Source organism: Oenanthe melanoleuca, chromosome 6 (genome assembly GCF_029582105.1).
Source record: "Oenanthe melanoleuca isolate GR-GAL-2019-014 chromosome 6, OMel1.0, whole genome shotgun sequence".
NCBI lineage: Eukaryota > Metazoa > Chordata > Aves > Passeriformes > Muscicapidae > Oenanthe > Oenanthe melanoleuca.
Window position 1 is genome coordinate 30,058,150 of NC_079340.1, and position 19,210 is coordinate 30,077,359.

The window sequence follows — 19,210 nt, forward strand, 5'->3', positions numbered from 1 at the left end:
ATTGCTGACCCAGCTCAGTTTGAGGTTTGTCTCCCCTGGGGAGAGTTGCATATGTGAGTGTGCTTTAATTTCACTCTGCTCTGCAAATTGCTTTGGGCTTTTTCTCTTTCCAAAGTCACTTAGTGTGCCTGCTTCTGATGTAGAGCCTTGGTGGAAAGGTTCAAAGCCCTTGGCTTTGGGAAATTTACAGTGAAGAAAGCTTTGGGCTGCTGCACCTCTGAGTTCTGTGGGTTTATCAGGTAAAAGTGGTCCCTGTGTCTTCCCCAGCTCCCATCCCTCGAGTGCTCATAAACCAGACCTGACATGAACAGTGGAAAGCAAAGGCCAAAACTTCCCAGGTTGTCTGATACCAAATCAAAGCCAAGAAAATTTAGAGAGCACTGAAGGACTCTGGAAAAAGGAGTATGGCTTCAATGGAGTGAGACAATTTGGGAAGTCATGAAAAGCTTCTGAAACTTCCTGCTGCAGCCAAAGATCACAATTCCTGCTTTGTTCTGTGCATGACAAAAGAAACCCACACAAATTACTTTCTACAGAACAATGGGACCTCAACATTTTCTTTTGATGCTCTTAATAACAAAATAACGTCATTACAGAACAATTAGGGTTTTTTTGTGTGTTTGGGAAGATTTGTTTTTGTTTTTCTGTTATTTTGTTTCTTTTTTTTTTGTTTTTCTGTTTGGCTTTTGTTTGTTTTTTTGGTGGTTTTATTTTGTTGGTTTTTTGGGGTTTTTTTGCTTTGTAAGAGGGCTAATTGATATAATAATGACATTAAAACTGCTTTGGCAGAATGAGACATTTCTGGTAGACTTAGATTCTTCTTAAGCTTGACAGCCCTTCCTGTTTTAGGAGTAAGTCTATTTTGGAGATATTCTCTGAAGTTCTCTCTCTTTTCTATCAGTAGAAGAAATTTTCTGGGCTGCCTCTTTGTTTTGTGATCCTGCAAATGCAGCTGTCATGCTTCAAAGTCTGAATCTTGACATTTGACATTTTATATTTTACATTTGTTGTATAATTTCTTCAGGGTAAAAGACTGGATGATATGATTAAATTGATAATAAATGACTACATTATTTATTTAATCTCACAGTGTTATTTGCACACTTTTCCCACAAAAAAAATATTCTCCATAGTAGTGTTTATGGAACTTTTATAAACTTGTAGGACAACTTCCAAGGTGTAGACTTTTAAAACCCATTTTCTGAAGGATGCATTTATGAAGTTTGTATTACTAAAATGCAGTGAGGCAGGCTGGCAATGTAGCAATTTATTAATAAGGATAATTCATGCATGCCATCATAGTCAAATTTTGGGGAAGTTCTAAATGGGCAGAACTCTTTTGGGGGTTTTTGGTCGTCACTTAAAATGGGGAAAAATTTGTATCTTTCGTTGTGTTTTCCAGTTTTACAGAATTTTTGGATCCATTCCAGCGAGTGATCCAGCCAGAGGAGATCTGGCTGTACAAAAATCCCTTGGTGCAATCAGACAATATTCCTACAAGGCTCATGTTTGTAAGTACTGAGGGCCTCTGGGTCATTTGGTGGCTCTAAACTGAGTAAATTTTCATTTGATAAGCAGCAGGAAATATTTCACAAGAAGAGAATGTTCCTTTAATTCTAAAGGCAATTCTTTTCCAAACCAATGTTGTCCAAAATGTAACAAATTATGGGAAGTCTTTAAAAAGCAGCATTATCCAGAGACTGAATGTCTGAATGTTGATTTTTCAGTTTAGGATTGAAAGCAGTGTTAGCTGAGAGGGATGTGAGAGAAATGAGTAGAGAAGCTTTTTCAATTAGCTGGTTGGGTGACCTGACAAAACCTTGCCATGCTCTTAAAAGGTTAAGTGCTTAAATTTTGAAATCCAATTTGTTTTAGCCACGTCAGGCACTGAGATACTGGACTCTGAATATTTTATTTTTTTTCCCTCAAGGCAAAACCTTTGTTTTAGCTCCTGCCAACACTAAATATATCACAGAGCTGCCCTGCTGTCACTGCTCTTCTGGCTCTTGCCTGCTCAGCACATGCAGACTGGGTGCTGAATTTGGTTATCAAAATTCCTAATTTTTTTAATTCCTAACCTTCTGTAGCAATGATTAATGATTAATAATCTCTATATACTGAGTGCAGTAAGACAGACTACCCCAGAAATGCTGAAATTATGAAATTATGCAGTTCAGGCTGTAAAAGTCCAGTCTGTCCAGCAGCTGCCTCAATGTTGTCTTTTCCTGAGTTTTCAGTGAGGTTTTACTTTTCAGACTTGAATTTGGGTTAAATGCAAATCAGCTATAGAATTTCTATTCAGCTTTTTTTGTAAATTCTTCATCCTTCAGTCATTAATAAATTTTAATTAAGGAAGAACTGAAAGGTGTCTCCTGTATGTGAGGTGACCATATATCCCAGCCTTCCAAGAGAGAGGCTCAAGCCCTTATTTTTAAATTTGCCTTTATAGACAAGAAATATTTTGTTTATATTGCATGAAGAAGCAGCTCTGTTTTGGACTTTTTAATCCTAACTGAATGAAAATATATATGTTTTTCTTGAAATAGAAGACAGCTGGGTAAAAAACCTGAAAAAACAAACAAACAAAATAACCCCCAAGCCAAACACTAAATAGTTGTGCTGGGAAAGACTGAGTTTAATTGTGTTATTTTTCCCTGTGCTCAGCATTACTTTCCTGCATGATTTCTCTGATCTGTTTAAAATTGAGGTGTTCAAGAACTAAGAGTGAATCCTTGTACAGGGTTTTGCTGCAGTGGTGAAATTATTTTTGAAACCAGTTGGGATAATCATTAGTCCATCCTCTTGTTCCCTAGGCAGCAGGGAAGCACAATTCTGGGATGTAATTATAATATATTCCTCTGATCCCATAGCCCCAGATTTTGGCAAAGTTTGTGGTGGGTGGAACTTTGAGGCAACTTTGTGTCAGTAACGTTTGTACAGCCTGTGTTCTCTATCTAACTCAGATTTTAAACAGTGAACAGCTCTTAAATTAAGAAACATGGGTAATTTCTGTATTATTTTCTTATTTTTTAAGTTTAAAAGAAGAAAAATCTGACTCTAGCATTGATCACTTTCATTATGGATAGATTTTGCTGCCACTACTGCTCTCTGATATTGAAATATATGGCTGTGGCTTATCACAAAGCAATCTCTAAGACTTTCTGAATTGTTGGATTATTTTATTTGCTATGAGAGCCTTGAATTCAAGAGAAATGTTGTGAATGCACCTCCAAATTAGACTTCTGCATGGGTAGCAAAGCTGAGAACAGCCTGGTTCTGCCTCTCTGTCAGTGGATATTCCTTGGAAAGTGCAGGGGACTGCCAGGAATGAAGTGTGTGGGAGTCCCTGAAACTTCAGCACATCCCTGCCTTGCCAGGATGAATAATAAATGACAGAGATTTTGCCCATGTTTCACAAAAGCCTGGCAAAGCTGGAATATTTCACTGCTGGAAAAGGAAACAGAGCTGAGATGTGTCTGAGGAGAGAATTGCTCGTTAGAATGTTGCCAAATCTGTTTTAGATATGAGCCACAGAGAAACTTCCTTGCAAAATAAATAAAAAGGAGTCTGTCACAAGCCAGGATTTGTGTGTGCATTTTGCTGCAGAGTGAAAAGCACCTTCCAGCTAATGCTTTTGTGGAAGGAGCAGCCATACACCATGAGTGTGAATAGTTCATCTCCCTCAAAAATTCACATGCCTGTAAAAGATGAGGAAATCTGCAGTTGTACCAGATTTCTGAAGATGGATGGGGAAGTGCTTTGGAACAAACCTGAATGCTATTCTTTGTTGATAATTTCTGCTGCTCCTGCTTGTTCCAAAGATTTCTGACTCCATTAAACCACCACTATAAGACTTGGCTATATTTCTACATGTTCTTCAGCACTGGAATGCAGATATTTTTCATCTTTTTTTTTTTTTTTTTTTTTTTCTGTTTGTTTTTTCCTGGTGGCAATCCTTATTTTTAAGAATAAAACTAGAAATTCTAGGATTTGCTTTACACTTTTTTTTTCTTTTTTTAATTTCACAATCTGTCTCTGAAAACAGAAATTAAACTGTTGATGAGGATAGAGAGAAGAGAATATTTCTGAAGCAGTTATGTGGCATTGGAATCCAAACTTGAATCTCACTCAGAGGAGATTTCAAATGGAAGTGACTCCTCTTTTTTGCACAAAATGTGGTGACTGGCTTCCTAAATGTAGACAATGGGAACAGACTCCAGCCTATGTTTTAATATTTTTAATTTTTTAATTATTAAAATATTATTTTAATAATATTTTGAGGATGCAGGTGAGGACAATCTGGTACAGGATGCACAGCCAAAATTACAAATGCAGTGCATCCTTTTGCTGTTTCCTACTCAGATTGTCTAAAATCATAAAGTGAGGACTGGGAAGAATCTGTGGTATGAAAAGAAGATTGAGTCATGTGTCTTTTGCCATAATATATCTGTCTGGTCTGGTTTTTATGTCAGTGGGGCTATTGATGATACAAGGTCCAGTTCAGCTTCAGCAAAGAAAGCATAATCTTACTTGAGACCTGGCACCCCTTGTGCCATTTACAGCTTAATTTTTGGCATGGTTTAAAGGAAAAAAAAAAAAACAAACCAAACCTCAACCAGTAATTTTCACTTTTAAAAAGGAGAATAAAGTGTGTTCACTGAAGCACAGATGCCATTTCAGGCTCCTTGTAGGAGGATTCCTGTCCTCCAGCACTGACAATGACAGGATAAGGTTTTGTTTAACCAGTGGCTAAACCTGTAAATGCTCAGGTGTTTTTTTTCTGAGTTTCAACTAAACAAAGCAGCTCGCTCCACATCCTAACACTTGTAAACAAAAGAATCACAAAGGCACAATCTACCCAATGCATTCAAGCATGACAGTTGGAAAGAAAACAGAAATATAAAATCTTACAAAAAGTAAGATAAAGGGTATTTTAAAATAAAAAATAGCCAGGAGTTGGTGCTGCAGTCTCTTGTGTTGAGCAGGTTTTACTGAGCCTGGGTGGGTGGGATGCCTCCCTCAATAATGCACCCCGAGGAAAAAAATGTCCAAAATCTGTATGGATCAGTGGATGAATTTTGTGGACATTGTCACTTTTTCATTGGAGAAGCTGACATCTTAAATGCAGCTCTGGGCAATTACAAATCAATTATTCTGAGGGCTCTATTGGAATATTAATGTGCTCGTCACCCTGGAGTTGCAGAGACAAATCATCCCGCTTTGCATCAGGTCAGGAGTTTGATAAAGATCATCCAGCCTTTCAGTGTAAATGGAGCTGGCTGCAGCTAATTATGAATCAGCTGGCCTGAGAAGGAATTGATGCTCTCACTGATGGTATTTGTTATCTCTCCCAGGCAATTTCATTCCTCACCCCGCTAGCTGTCATCTTTGTGGTGAAAATAATCCGCCGGACAGACAAGACCGAAATTAAAGAGGCTTTCTTAGGTAATGTATGTCACACTTCAAGGTGGGACAAAGTGTGATAGCTCTCAGAGATTGATTCCCAGTGCATGCCAAGCCTTGAAGAAAAGCCTGTCTCCATTAGAGTCCATTACAGCAGCTTTCAGTGCAGTTTCAGGGCGTCTCACACAAGCCTTGGGTTTGTGAGTGTGATGTGCAGATCCTGTGCTTTAATTCCAACCTAGCCAGCAAGGACTGGATTTGATCAGCAAAGAAAGTCCATCTGAGAGACTGCTCAGCCACTCAATCTATTATTATCTCTTATTTATACTTGCAGCTATTCCAAATTAAAGCTTTGACTAGGAAGTCCTGTGTGGCTCAGCTGTTTAGAGTAGGAAAATCACTTCTCTCATTGTTTTCTCTGATCTTCCCCTGGAATTTACTGTTACCATTGCAATACCCCTGCTCTTGGCTCAGTTTGTCTAATTAGAAGCTGTTGCTTCATCTTAAACTGCCAATGGAATTAGCTGTGCACTTAATCCTGGACTGTGAGCAGTGGTGGCTGTGCTATGGGTGAGGTTTAATTACAGTTATGGACAGAAAATGGGAGCACAGGACAATGGAGAGGGGAAGTTTAAAGCTGTTCCAGCTAATTCTGGCTGTGCCTATCTCTTGAAATCTTGCAGTGATATGAGCTCAAATCCTTTTCACATAGATCCTGCCAGACACCAATACTGATCCAAGCACTTTCACTGGCAAGGGATGCCATGAAGCACCAAGAACTGCAAATGTTTTTGTTGGCCTTATGTTTGAAATATGCATAATTCTGAAATTCTGCTTTACAGGCTAATTCACACTTTAATTTATTGTCCCTTACATAGTAAAATCGGAGCAAAACTGAGCCTTGCTTTAGCTAGATAGAATGTAAATGGCACTGTGTAATTGGAACAGATTTTTTAGACAAGGCTTTATTCCCATAGATTATTCCTTCTCTAGTTGCTCTCTCACAAGTGTGAAGTGATTCTAGGATTGTTTTGACTGCTGCCAGTCACTTGTTGTAAGTTCTGAAATGTCTTAGAGTGATACTTCACTGACAAGTCCATTCAGTGGAAATAACTCCTCATTCATAAAACACACACAGCCAGTTCTGAGCCTCACTTTCTGCTGTGTAAGAAGGAAAGGAGCTTAGGCTCAGTTTCTCCATCATTTACTTTCACCCTTTTGTTCTAAAAAGGCATAATTTATTTTTTTCCTGCTGTTTTCCCTTCTGTTTCTCCCTCTGGAGAAAAGTTTCCAGCTTCCCCAGTATTCCTCTTGCTGCCCAGACTAAGCAATCACCAACCTTGATGTTCTGTTCAGTTTGTGTCAAAATTGTGGAACTTCTTGTGGCTTATTTTTGTTCAAGTGCACTGTACACTAATCATAGTCAGTATCTGGTGATGTGAAGGTTCATTAGGTGTGCTGGGCTCTGATCTGCTGAGATCTGGCACAGAATGCTCATAAGGAAAGATCAGGAGTTCCCCAAAAGGTGGATTTCTTTAAGCATGATGCATGGAGGTGAGAAAAGGTGAAGAAGATAAGAAAATTCTTTTCCCCTCAGATAGCCATTAATAAAAAGAAGGGATTCAATGCACTTGAGTTAAGGAGGAGTTAATTTAGGTGCCCTTAAGCCTTCCCTGAGAGTGCCTAAATCTCTCACTGACTGGATTATATGACTTTAGATGGGCAAGATGAATCTTAAAGGAAACAACAGCAGTGCAAATAGAATTTTTCTACCATCCCACATTCCCACTGTCACTTGCTGCTTGGATTGCCACTGTAAGGGATGTGCAGCACTGAAGGCACAGCTCTGTCAGGGGTACAAGGAGCAATCAAGACAAAACTCAGCACAAAGTCTGAATTTTACTGCCTGGCTTCAAAAGCAGATGTGTTTTTTAGGAAGGGGAGTGTAGTGCTATGGCATTGCTGGTCATCTGCATTTGACTTTATGGAAAATTTCCCCCTGCAATTTCCATAAAAAACTGAGGCAAAACAATGAAGGGGAAAAAATGAGCACAGGATTGAGTGGTCACTGTGGACACAGGTGTTGGAAGAGTTTTTTAACAGTATGTGGTGTCTCTAGGATTGACTTGTTCTTTCATTTTTGCTGGCAGCTATTGTTATATTCTGAGAAAACCCTTATTTTTGCTTTGATGCAAGTCCCATTTTTTGTTTTTAGCTTTAAAAAATAGATCCTATAACACATTTTTATGATCTGTAATATCCTCAGGCAAAGGTTTTATAGAGACAGGATGATGCTGCTGGACTGAGCATCTGCCCAAGGATAAAATAGCTCATATGGTGTCATAATCAAACTTATATTACTGTAAATGTGCTGCTGGAAATCAGACATTTGCCTGATAATTTTTTTTTTTTTTTTTCTGATGGGAAATAAAATTCATTGGCTCCTGGTTTGCAAGAGGGACTTACAGTGTGGACTGCAAAATTAAATCAGTTTTAATCTAAAATGTGTGTATGTGCAGGATCCAAGTGCCAGTGAAATCAAGGGAAAGATCTCCACAGGCTTGAGATGAGGTTCTTTGGAAAGTCTAAGCACTTGGCACAGCACAAATAGAAAAGATGGTTAAGTCTTATCTAGTGTGACAGTTCCTTCTTTTTCTCCAATTTTATTAAAAAATTTGTTAATCATGGGAGCAAACAAAAGGGGAAAACACTGAAATATTTAAACAAAACATCCAAATCAGTTTTGAAAGAGAAATAAAGTCATGCAATTGTAGTTTTAGCCAAAAGGCAATTCTTTAGTCTGAAAGTGAAGTGTTCAATTGCATCACACTACACACATAGACATATATATACACGTGTGTGTAAAAATATAGATTTATTTTTTTTATTGGTCTATACAGGAATTCTGTTTGACATAAAGAGCATGAGAGCTTTAATCTGGTAAATTACAAAACTCAAACATTGCAAACCTACAGTACTTCATTCTCTAATTTTTTCCCATTTTTTGGCTTATGCCAAAAATGGTAGGGAAATGGTAGGGAAATAAGAACAAAGTAAGTCATGATTATTATGATGCTCTGAGGTCTGTCCTTAGTCTGGCTAACAAGAAAAACAGCCTGAAAGCAAAGATCATCCAGTTTCCAGTCCAGGAAAGGTTTAAGTCTGTAAATCAAATGCTGTAATGCTGCAATTTATTGCCTGGTACTTAGGTTGTTATTGTTCTGTTTGTTCATTCTCTTTTGTAGCTGTTTCCTTGGCTCTAGCTCTGAATGGTGTCTGCACAAATACTATTAAATTAATAGTGGGAAGGTAAGTCCTGTCATGTTATAAACATGGGTTGAGAGAAGTGGAGGCAGATTGGCAGCCACGAACAAATCTCAATAAACAGAGAGTTCCTCCAGAGCAGAGGGGCCCCTGCAGAGCATCCTTGGTGTGGGTGTTGTACAACTTCATTTTGTGACATCCCACTGTGAACCCCAGCCCCCTGTCCTGCTGTTTGCTCCAGACCCAGGCAGGGCTGGGGCTTGGAAGGAGTGGTGGGAGTGAAATAATTTCATTAAATTGGCAACAGTCACAGCATGGGGGAGTTCAGCTGCCAGTGCCCCTTGTCTGACCAAATAGCTGAGTCTGGGCACCCCATTTTGTGAGAAGCATGTTCTGTGTCCAGGTGACATCCATGGCAGAGCAAACCTGGGAGCCAAGCAGTGACTCCTAGGCAGAGCATTTCTTTAGGGAAGCATTATATTGAAAGAAAGGCTCAGAAAAATCCAGCAAACAAAACTCCCTGGAAAATATGTTTTTAGTTACTTTTTGCCTCTTTATCAAAATTTTGAATAATTTCAGCTGAAAGATACACATTTGACTTGAATTCTTATACTATTTGACAGAGTCCAGTGCTGCTTTTGTCGTTGGGATGTTTTGCAGCATTGAGGAGGCAATATTTGTGTTTGTTTTCTGAGGAACCCTCCCTGCTGCAGAATGGATGCCCTGACAGCAATGGCACTTGGCACTTTTAATTGATAGGTGCTTTTAAAATAATTAAGAACACACCCTCTTCTTTAGACAGGAACAAGCTCATTTTTCCTGCACTCCAAGCCAAGTATTTTGCTGTCAGCTTGTCTCTGAAGCTGTGATAATTCACTTTTCCTCTCCAAGTGGTTTTTTTAGCTCAGGAGCAGTATGGCACCAGTCAAACCTACCTGCCCAGCTCACAGCAGGGTCAGGAGAAGCTCAGAGGTTTGCTCAATGCCCTGGGACAGCCTCCAGGCTGGTTTGGGTTTTGGTGGCTGTTTTTAGGATGTGCTGAGCTGGGTGTTTTGGCAAGACCTGTGAAAATTTGGGAGTCATTACACTTTGTGCAAGACTGGTCCCTCTAGGCAAGAGTAATGTGTGTAATAAGCAGTAAATGTGATAATCACCTTGAGGTTTGTTTGTTACTACAGCTTTTGTGTTTTTAATGTCATGGTGTTTTTTGTAGACCGCGTCCCGATTTCTTTTACCGCTGCTTTCCAGATGGAGTGATGAACTCTGAGATGCACTGCACAGGTGATCCAGACCTGGTCTCTGAAGGCAGGAAAAGCTTCCCAAGCATCCACTCTTCCTGTAAGTTCACTTAAACACTGTGCCTCTCTAGTTAAAAACTCTCCTTCCTCTTGTTTGGGGTTGCTCTTTTTCTTCTGGACCATAAACCTGATTTTTGCTGGAGGAGTCTGAATTTCTGACTTTCAGAAAGTCAGAAATTTCCATCTGGAAATAAAATTGTGATCCTGTGAGCCTTCCTTATCTTGGGGACCACCTGAGACCATTGAGAGCCATAGCAGGACTGTCAGCAGAGTGAAGCATATTGAAGGTAACACAACACTGTGATTCTGAGGGGCATCTGCTCCCCAGATATTACTTTGTCGATATAGTAAATATTTATTTTGTTATATTCCACTGGAGTATGAAGGAGGACAGTACAGTCACTCTTGTTTTGGCTTTGAGGTTGTCCTCAATCTAAATCTCATGGTTTGGCCAGATGCCCCCAGTTTGTGCTGTACCCTGACAGATATTTAGGTGGCTTTTTGAGAATTCATCTGATATAATTAGTTTTACTAACTTAGATATTTGTAAAAACTCCTTTCTCTGTCTTGAGAAGATGACTTCTAGTGTGTTTCATGTTGTGTCTGATAAAACTTCTTTTCATCTGTGAATAACTTGATTACTGTAAGCTTCTTTGGGGCTTTTTGGCCAGTAATGTTTGTGGCTTTCAGCTGTTTTGTTTCTAAGAACTGCCAATTGAGAACCAGTAAATGGCATCTATGGAATTTTTTTGAAAGTGGTAACTTCAAATTGCCTGATTGTGCAGAAGTATATATTGCAAACAAGTTGGGTGATGAGATGAATGAAATTGTGAGCTGATTTTGCTCTTTCTTTTTGTTTGAGTTGCAGAAATAAATAAGAGAGTAGTAGATGTTTGTGGATGAGTTATAAGCTTTAGTTCCAAGCCAGTGGGGCAGCCACAGAAGGAGTCCTGGGATTTTCCTTTCACCTGGCACTGGCTGTGTGAGCTGAGTTATGGTGCTACAGCTCACACCAAATTTATTGGAGCAGAATCATGTCCCAGAGTATTTAGATCAAAATTATGAGAGCAGCTTTCTCCATCACTGACATAAGATCAGAGTGTGGCTGAATTGACTTTACTTCCCACCACAAAGCCTTTTATTTAAATGTGATAAGAATGAAGAGATATTATATATTCAGTAATTTTTATCACTTGGTGTGTTAGAGTGAGGCAATTCTGCAGCTGCTTGAACTGCTTAGCTGTTGGAAGCCTGGTGTTATAATATCTAAGTCTGACAAGCCTTAAAAATCCATCCAAATTTTAGTCTCATAATGGAGTAGGAAAGCATTTAATTTGACAATCACACAATGCTAGCCCTTCTTCTCTGCAGCAAAATTATTGTGATAACCAGAATTGTCAGTTTTATCAAGAACAGTTTATAGCTGTAATAATGAATTTAGTTTCTTGCTATTCCTTCATTCCCAGTAGCATAAAGAGCAGGAACCAAAAAAGTATTATGGGAAGCACAGGGAGGATGTTTGGGATAATTAATGTTTAGCAAATTGTACTATCATTTTCCATTTCCTTAGCTCAGTTTTAAAACTGTCCTTCCCATCTTCTTAATGTGGAGGTGTTTGTGAGCTTTCCTTCCTTTATCTCAGTCCAAAATTTTTTCTTGGGACCTTTCTCCCTTTCTTCAGCACAAGATTGTTAAGAGGTGAAATGCAGGAGTTCCACTCTTCAGATTTCTGTCATCCCTTCAATGTGTGTTGTGAAATTCATGAAACAGCACCAAAAAGCTTTTTTTTTTTTTTTTTTTTTTTTTTTGTTTCTGTTAGTGCTTGGGGGGTTATTTTTTCTATTTTCATGACTGCAGGAATGGAAGTGGTGAGGATGAGAGCTGAAATAAACTGTAGTACCTCTCCTGGTATGATGGTTACAAGTACCCCACTACAGTTTGGTATTTCCTACTTCACCTGAACCCTGAGGAAAATAAATCACAAGTAAAAGATGCCAGGCAGGTCGTAAAGAGGGGTTAGAAGCTTCAGTCAAGAGCCATTCTCATCTTCAAAACAGCTTTTCTCAAGGCATTTCTAGGATAGGCTGTCAGTCACAAGCTTTGTTATACCAGAATCTAAAACCTCAGCCAAGCAAGACGAGTGCTTTAACAAGGAAATCTGTGGTGCTGGAAGTGGGGAGCTGGGAGAGTGTAAAATGCAGGGATGTGTATAAAGAGTGACAGTACTGGCACTCCCTGATGGCCTGGCCTGACCTTGCTGACCCCATAAAAATGTTGTGAACAATCTGTTACACTCTCAGAGCCAGCCTGAGCCCTGAAGGAGAGTTCTCCCTTCTTGGGGCACAGATGATTTTCCTGCCTTCCCCTCCCTGGGACAAGGAGTGCATGTCATACAAAGAAGAAAAATATCTGGAGCACAGGCTGTTTCATAAAGCCAAAGAGTGACTTGCACGTTCCACTGGATCAAAGGAATCTCTGGATCTTCTGGATTGTTTGGAACCCATTTTGCTTTTTTTCCTGCCAGTCTCATGTGAGGGAATGGCTGTAGGCAGCCCAGACCCCTGCCTGTGTCCTGAAGCTCAGAGGTGTTCCTGAGTGGCACAAATGTTGCATTTCTGACACCCAGAACAACTCCAAAATATAAATTTGTTTGTTCCATATTTAGTATTTCCATGGTTTTTTATCCTTTGTCAATTTAATGCTAATTAAAGGCAAGCACCTGTGATGGTACCACCCTCTCTTCCCATACGTCATCAAAACAATTATGTTTATGAAGAACATAAATGCAGCATTTTTTCCTGCCTGTGTCCTTCCTGTGTGCCTTGTGAAGAGTTTTCTTGCAGAGAACTTTTGGGCAGCCTGCCTTGGAGAGCCCCACCTCTCCAGATGCATTTTTACGTCCTTGCAATGAGATGGAAACAGATAAAAAATGAGCAGCCAAATGTATGGACACACAGACACAATGGTTGAGTGCATTCAATGGAACAAACAGCACAAATTGTGCAGAAACCAGAAGAAACCTTTTACTGGTAATGATTATCCAGCATAGCAGTTGATGAAAAATGTGATGTATGGATAAAGAGAATTTTGGATATCTTTATGGATAAAGAGAATTTAACTGAATGCAACACATGCAAGAGGAAAATTAAGGTGAATGAACACAGAACATTTAATTGGACAAGCCACGTGCACAACTGGGACCTGAAAAGATCACTGAGTTTGCAGGCACACATTATGCAATGAGGTGGATAGACAGCCTTTCATAATTGATTTCTTCCTTTTAATCTCATGTCTGATGTCATCTTGACATTTGTGTCAGGCTGACAAAATCTCTCCACAAACAAAATAGGAACTTAGGAATCCTGGAGTGTTATTTCTCTAAAAATCAATGTGCAGGGGAAATAAATGCTTGTAAATCCAGGTTTGTATCCAGTGGAGCAATTCCAGGTAGGCCAGATATGCAGTAATTAAAAATGGAAAAGAAATCAGTGAGGTTCATTTAATTAACAGTTCTTTGTTACTTTGAGTAACTTTATGCATTTGCCAGCTCAAGGAAGGTTTCACAATGTGCCACTCTTTATACAGGCCACAAGAGATGAGCATTTGATTGTCTGGTATTTGTGAGGACAGAGAGGTCTGAGTTTATTTTGGTAACAAAATTTGGAATTTTATTGTTACCATGGAGCCATGAGGGAGAATGTCAGTTTTCTAGATCCTGTGTTAGTCTTAAATTGCAATTAGCTGTAATTTGCTATAATTGGGTAAATATCTTTGTATAGGAGAAGATACCTAAATTTTTTCAAGGAACATATCCAGCCTGGGATTTTTTTATGCACAAGGAATGGAAAGCTGATTCTGCTTATAAGCAGAGGATCCTATGTAAAAAACATGTTTATTTAAGGTGACAGGAATACTGAGCATGTTTTCCATATGAGAGCTCACATTTCTGAAAGCATGTAGGGTTCATGAGTTGCAGCTTAAAATTTTGGGGCCTCTAAAGAGTTCTCAGAGGAGAGCAGAGGAATTATCTGTGATGTTGCCACCTCACCAGTCAGGGGGCTGGAAGGAGGGGAGAAATAAAGGGGCAAATTATCTTTTTACTTTATGTCCTGATAATGGCACAGATATAAACTGGTTCTACCAAATTTTATGAGTTGGGTTTTGTCCAAATCTTGTTCCAGCTGCTGTCTGACATGAATTCTGGCTTGAAATATGAATCCAGATAATCTTTCCAAGCTGGTGATACCAAGTTTTGGATACAGAGCTCTACATCAGAGGAATAAAGACCTGATCCATTGCATTCTAACTGAATCTTTGACCCAGATTTCACCTGTATAAATGAGGATAGGCCACCAACTGCAAATAAAAGTGCTGCAAAAGTAGTATATATTTCTGTTAAAATAGATAATAAATGAGTCTTGACTTATTGCCAAAACCAGGACAACTTCATGGTTACATCTTAAATGTTTATGTTCATATGTTGGTTATCAGAACAGGCTTTCTTCAAATGTTGTTCAGTAAAATGATCTCTTTAGCTTAAAAAAAAATGAAATCCTAGACAGGGAGATGCTGCTGTGATTGTAGTAATGGAGTCCTTGGACAAGCAAATATGGGTAAATAATAGTAACACAGCACAATTTATTTAGAAACACCAAAAATCCTCTGTGAATTTAATGCCAGATTCTTGACCCTGTTTGCTTTCTTAGAGGAAATGATTAATTCTTCAGGATATAACTCCCTTTAGGCTCTTATTCTGCTCAAAACATTTGCAAGCAGATTGCAGGTGCCAGTTTTGGCTTCAGCTTTATTTAGTGACTATTTTTAAATGTGTTATTTTCTGAGCTGGCCAGAAATACTGAAGCTGTGTTTTTCAGCTAAGGAATTAAATTAGAGGAAGTTGCATGAAACTGGTTTTGGTACCTTTTTACTGAAGCAGAAATAGTGGCTTGGTGAGAGGTTAATTAACCTGCTTGGAGCTTGTGCTGCTGAGTGTTGGTGGTCAGGGGAGGCTGAGCCCATGTTGGCCATCAATACCCACAGAGACATCTCAAAACTGATGTGTCTGCTGTGAAAAAAACGAATAATCACTTGCTAGTCTGGTTTATATCAATTTATAGTTGAATTCACAGAGGATAAAGGTGCCTCTGGAAATTGTGCAGTTCCAGCCACAGCTGAAAGCAGGGTCAGGGTGAGAAGGCTGCAGAGGACAATTTCCAGTTGAGTTTTGATTTAATGTGAAGATTCCACGACCTGTCTCACAGGTCCAGTGCCTGACCTCTTTCACCCTTCCAGTGAAAATGCTGTTTCTTATATTTAAATGCAATTTTAGTGCTTCACTTGGTGCCAGTTGTCTCTTCACCTTGTACTGGCTGCCACCACCCAGCAGAGCTGGAAATTTGCATTTCCCAGTGTTGGACTTCAGGAGATTCCTGCTGGCTGAGAGAAAGATCCCATCAACTGACTGGAAGCCAAACTTTAAATTAATCCAAATTAAGCCAAACAAAAATTAATCATTTTAACAGAGTGGCTGCAGAGATAATTGAACTTACAATTTCATGTTGGATTGGTTGGATGTATGGGAATAAAATCAATTAAAAATTAATATACCCTTATGTAAAATTAATTATATAAAATTAATATACCCTTTATATAAAATTGCTGTATCAGCAGCAAAATAAATACAACACTCATGTGATTTTTATTTTGGTAGCTGCAATTTAGTTACTTAAATTAGTTTGAAAAGTTGACTTTTGGCTAAATTGTGTCATTAGGTTTTTTTTTAATAAAAATCCTTATTGTGTCTAGAGGTTCTTTTTTGCAAGGAAAAAGCAGAGTTTTGTGGTAGCATCACAATTTTATATTTACAGAATGAATGTTAACATAGAGCTGTGCAAGAGCTTTCATTTCTTGTGTGGGTGTTTTTGTTTTTCTTCTTTTTATTATATTGCTGAGAGAGGTTTGGAGAGATTACTGATGAATATCACTGAAGAAATCAGAGAATTCAATCAGGAATCTGAAATGAAGAATGCAATCAGAGGCTGTGGGGACAATAACAGTGATTTGTGTTGTTATATGTTTTTTAATTGCCTCCTTGATGAATGAAGGTCTTGATATGTTTGAGAAATTAATGCCCCTTTAGAAGTGAAGAAGAAAATTATTTTCTTTGCCTTTTGAGCTATAGTTTAGACTTACAGACAAAATGGAAATGTAAAAAGCTGATGTTAAAAAAGTGAGCTGCAAGTGTAAGTAAATCTCTGATTTTAGCTCCAAATTTTCCCAGCAGCTGCTGCTGTTTCTTGGTTATTATATCTGTCCATTATATGCTTTATCTCTGTTGTTGTGTGCTTTCATCTGTGCAGGGAAGGAGCTTAATTACTTTTCAGTCTAATTCTTCCTTTCTTTTTGCCTAACTTTAGCTTTTTAGTCAAAATTTGTAAGTTAAGAGAAAAGCTTGGTTTCACAGTTGTGATGCTGTAGATTTCAGCTGTATCTAAAGCAAAGATCATTGTTCTTCTGCCTGACCTTTTCAGTTAAAAGGACTCTGAGTCACACCAGAGATCTAAAGATCAATTCCCATCTGTGAACTGTAGTGACAGCTCTTCTCTGGAGTGAAATGGGTCAGAAAGCAAAAGTTTGATTTGAAAATGGGAGGCAGTGAACTCAGGGGAGGCTGGCACATCACTTTCTGACCGTCTTTAAGGAAGAAATCTCTGGCAAATATTGAGATTTCTTGAAACTGCCATTGCAGCACATGGTGAGGTCTTCCAGCCCTTGGTAAGAATAAATCAGAATATTCAGGAGAGTGTTCTGCCTATATTAGAGCTACTTGGAAGTAAACCCAAATATTCTGTGTCCATGTCCCTACAGAGCACTCACCTTTATAAGCTGGGGTGGGTCTTTTCCACCCTAAAAGAATTAGTTGTGATCAGTCTCCAAATCCCCTTTGAGCAGCAAAAGGGATAGACCTGACTCATGCCAGATCATGTTCTTCTAATGCAAATAACTCTGAGTCAATCTAGAATTATTCCATTGAAATCTGGAGTACCAACTACAATTCTGCTATAAGCAAAGGAAAAATAACTCAATAAACCCCTTGAAATTGAATGATGAAGTTAAAATGCCAAGGCAGCTTCCTTTAGAGGTGCCTGACTGATTTATCAAACAGCAGAAATCTCAGTCATAACATTTTCTGAAAACATTAATTTAGGTCTCTTGAAAGCAAGGGGATATTAAAAGGCTCTTGAGATAAAAGTTATGAGATAAATGCAGGAAATCAAGTGTACTTTTTATGCCAGAAAGAAAAAAAAGCACCTGCACAAGCCTCATTTGGATGTTGCTAATGCTGTCATTTCTACATAGAAAACGAGCTATTGCAGGGAATTTTTTCCCCTTCCTTCTGCAGAAGACTGAGCAAGTAATGACATCAATGTTTCCTCAAACAAAACCAAATATTTATACAAAGTATTTTTAAAACTAATACTGCTTTGTTGAAAATGACTGGTTTGTCTGGAATTTTTCTCTTGAGACTTTGAGTTTTCCTTTGTTTCAACCTGAACTAAGACAGTGGGTTTAGAGTTCTCTCAGTCTGGTTCCTACTTTTTATTTAAGCAACTAGGAACTTTTGGAGAATGATTATGTTGAGGGTTCCTAATCATGTTGGAAGGCAATGCAAGCTGGATTTGTGGATGAAATAGGATGAAATATTTTTTTAAAAATCACTCACAGGGGAGGTAGGGGAAAGGAAGAAATCTCTGGATGATTTTACTGAGGGAATTGATCAGAAAATAGAGATCAGAATGACTGACCTGATGTTTGTGCTATCATAGCATTTCCACAGACACTTCAGACTAAACATGATTTAGTATAACTGCTAAGTAGTATTAAGTCTTATTTTAAAAGATTTAAATATTACTAAATATTTAAAACATCACTTGCTCAGTCAGGCAAGAAGTTCTCTACCATATGATAAGCTATTTTATTCTTCATTTTATTAGCCTGTCCTTGCTGATCTCTTCACCCTGGGATTCAGTGACAGAACTGATTCAAAGCTGTGCCAGGAGAGGTTCAGACTCAATATTAGAATAATATCTTTACCAAGAGGGTGGTCAGACACTGAAGAGGCTTCCAGGGAGCTGGGCAGTGTTTCTCAAGCCTGTCATTGTTTGAGAGGCATTAATAATAATTTGCTCTTAATAATTTGCTTTAGCTTTTGGCCAGCCCTGCAGGGGTCAGGCAGTAGGAATAGATGATAAATGTTGGTCCCTTCCAACTGAAATATTCTGTTCTTTTCTGTTCTAGTCTCCATGTTCTCTGCTCTCTCTGACTTCATTACTTGCTTGAAATCAGTAAGTTTGTGTGGGTGAGCACAGGAAGATCCTGTCTAAACAAATTGAACTACTAGCTGATGTAAATATCAAAAAAGTCAATGGGCAATGTTTAAAAGATGTTGTCAAACAATAGGATATATCACTTTCTAGTATGGCAAGGAGGCTGGAATCTCAATGAAATATCACTGTGTGCAGAGAAAGCCTCTTGCAGCAGGGCAGGTGATGGGTAGGAATTAAATATGAGGAGCAGGAGAATAATTTGGATGTGAATAACTGTGGATCTGGCCTTGATTCTATGTGCTGTTCTGTGGTATTGCTTGGGAATGTGCATTTCCCTCTAACAGTCGTAGTGCTGGTTCACAGACCAGTGCTGCATTTATTTGGATGAGTCCCATTCCCCCAGCTCAACTCTGCTTATCTGGGCTGAAAGAATTCTCAGGATTACTCCTCAATTAGGTTTCTGTCCAGTCCCCTCCTCAGTTTTGGGAGAAGAGAGAAATCTCTTGAGATTTTTGCTTCTCTGAACCATTTATCAATTCTGTGACAGCATCTTGGGTGTGAATTGTTTTCTTAGCCAGGTGAAGACTCCACAACAATTCTCAGAACATCCCAGCACCTTTGCTGGTTGTTATTACTTCATTGTCTCTCTCTTCAGAATTAACTGCTCCACTCTGAGCATTGCTGTGTATTATCCCCAAGGAGTTGTCTTCTCTGATGATATTAAAGCTGATTATACAATTTATGCTGGCACTGGACTTGCCTGATGAAGCACTAATTAAATGAACAGCATTTGTGGTGTTTCTTGCTGTGACACTACAGAGAAAAAAGGTGGCTGGGAAATATGATGTCATTAGAATGAAAGGACAAATAGCTCCTCCTCCCCTTTCCACTAAATAATGAAAATTAGTCAGTTGTAAG

At 38.7% G+C, this 19,210-nt stretch overlaps 1 protein-coding gene across 2 annotated transcripts in view; it reads left to right on the plus strand.

The window, feature by feature from the left end:
• The window catches only part of PLPP4 (phospholipid phosphatase 4), a 48,434-nt gene that overhangs the window by 15,428 nt on the left and 13,796 nt on the right, over nucleotides 1-19,210 (plus strand). Inside the window, exons 2-5 of one of the 2 annotated variants that reach the window (XM_056495426.1) lie at nucleotides 1,403-1,511; nucleotides 5,355-5,445; nucleotides 8,649-8,712; nucleotides 9,881-10,005. In XM_056495426.1, the coding sequence (XP_056351401.1) occupies nucleotides 1,403-1,511; nucleotides 5,355-5,445; nucleotides 8,649-8,712; nucleotides 9,881-10,005 (389 nt within the window). The remainder of the gene's footprint in view (nucleotides 1-1,402; nucleotides 1,512-5,354; nucleotides 5,446-8,648; nucleotides 8,713-9,880; nucleotides 10,006-19,210) is intronic. The other variant, XM_056495427.1, reaches the window with a different exon arrangement.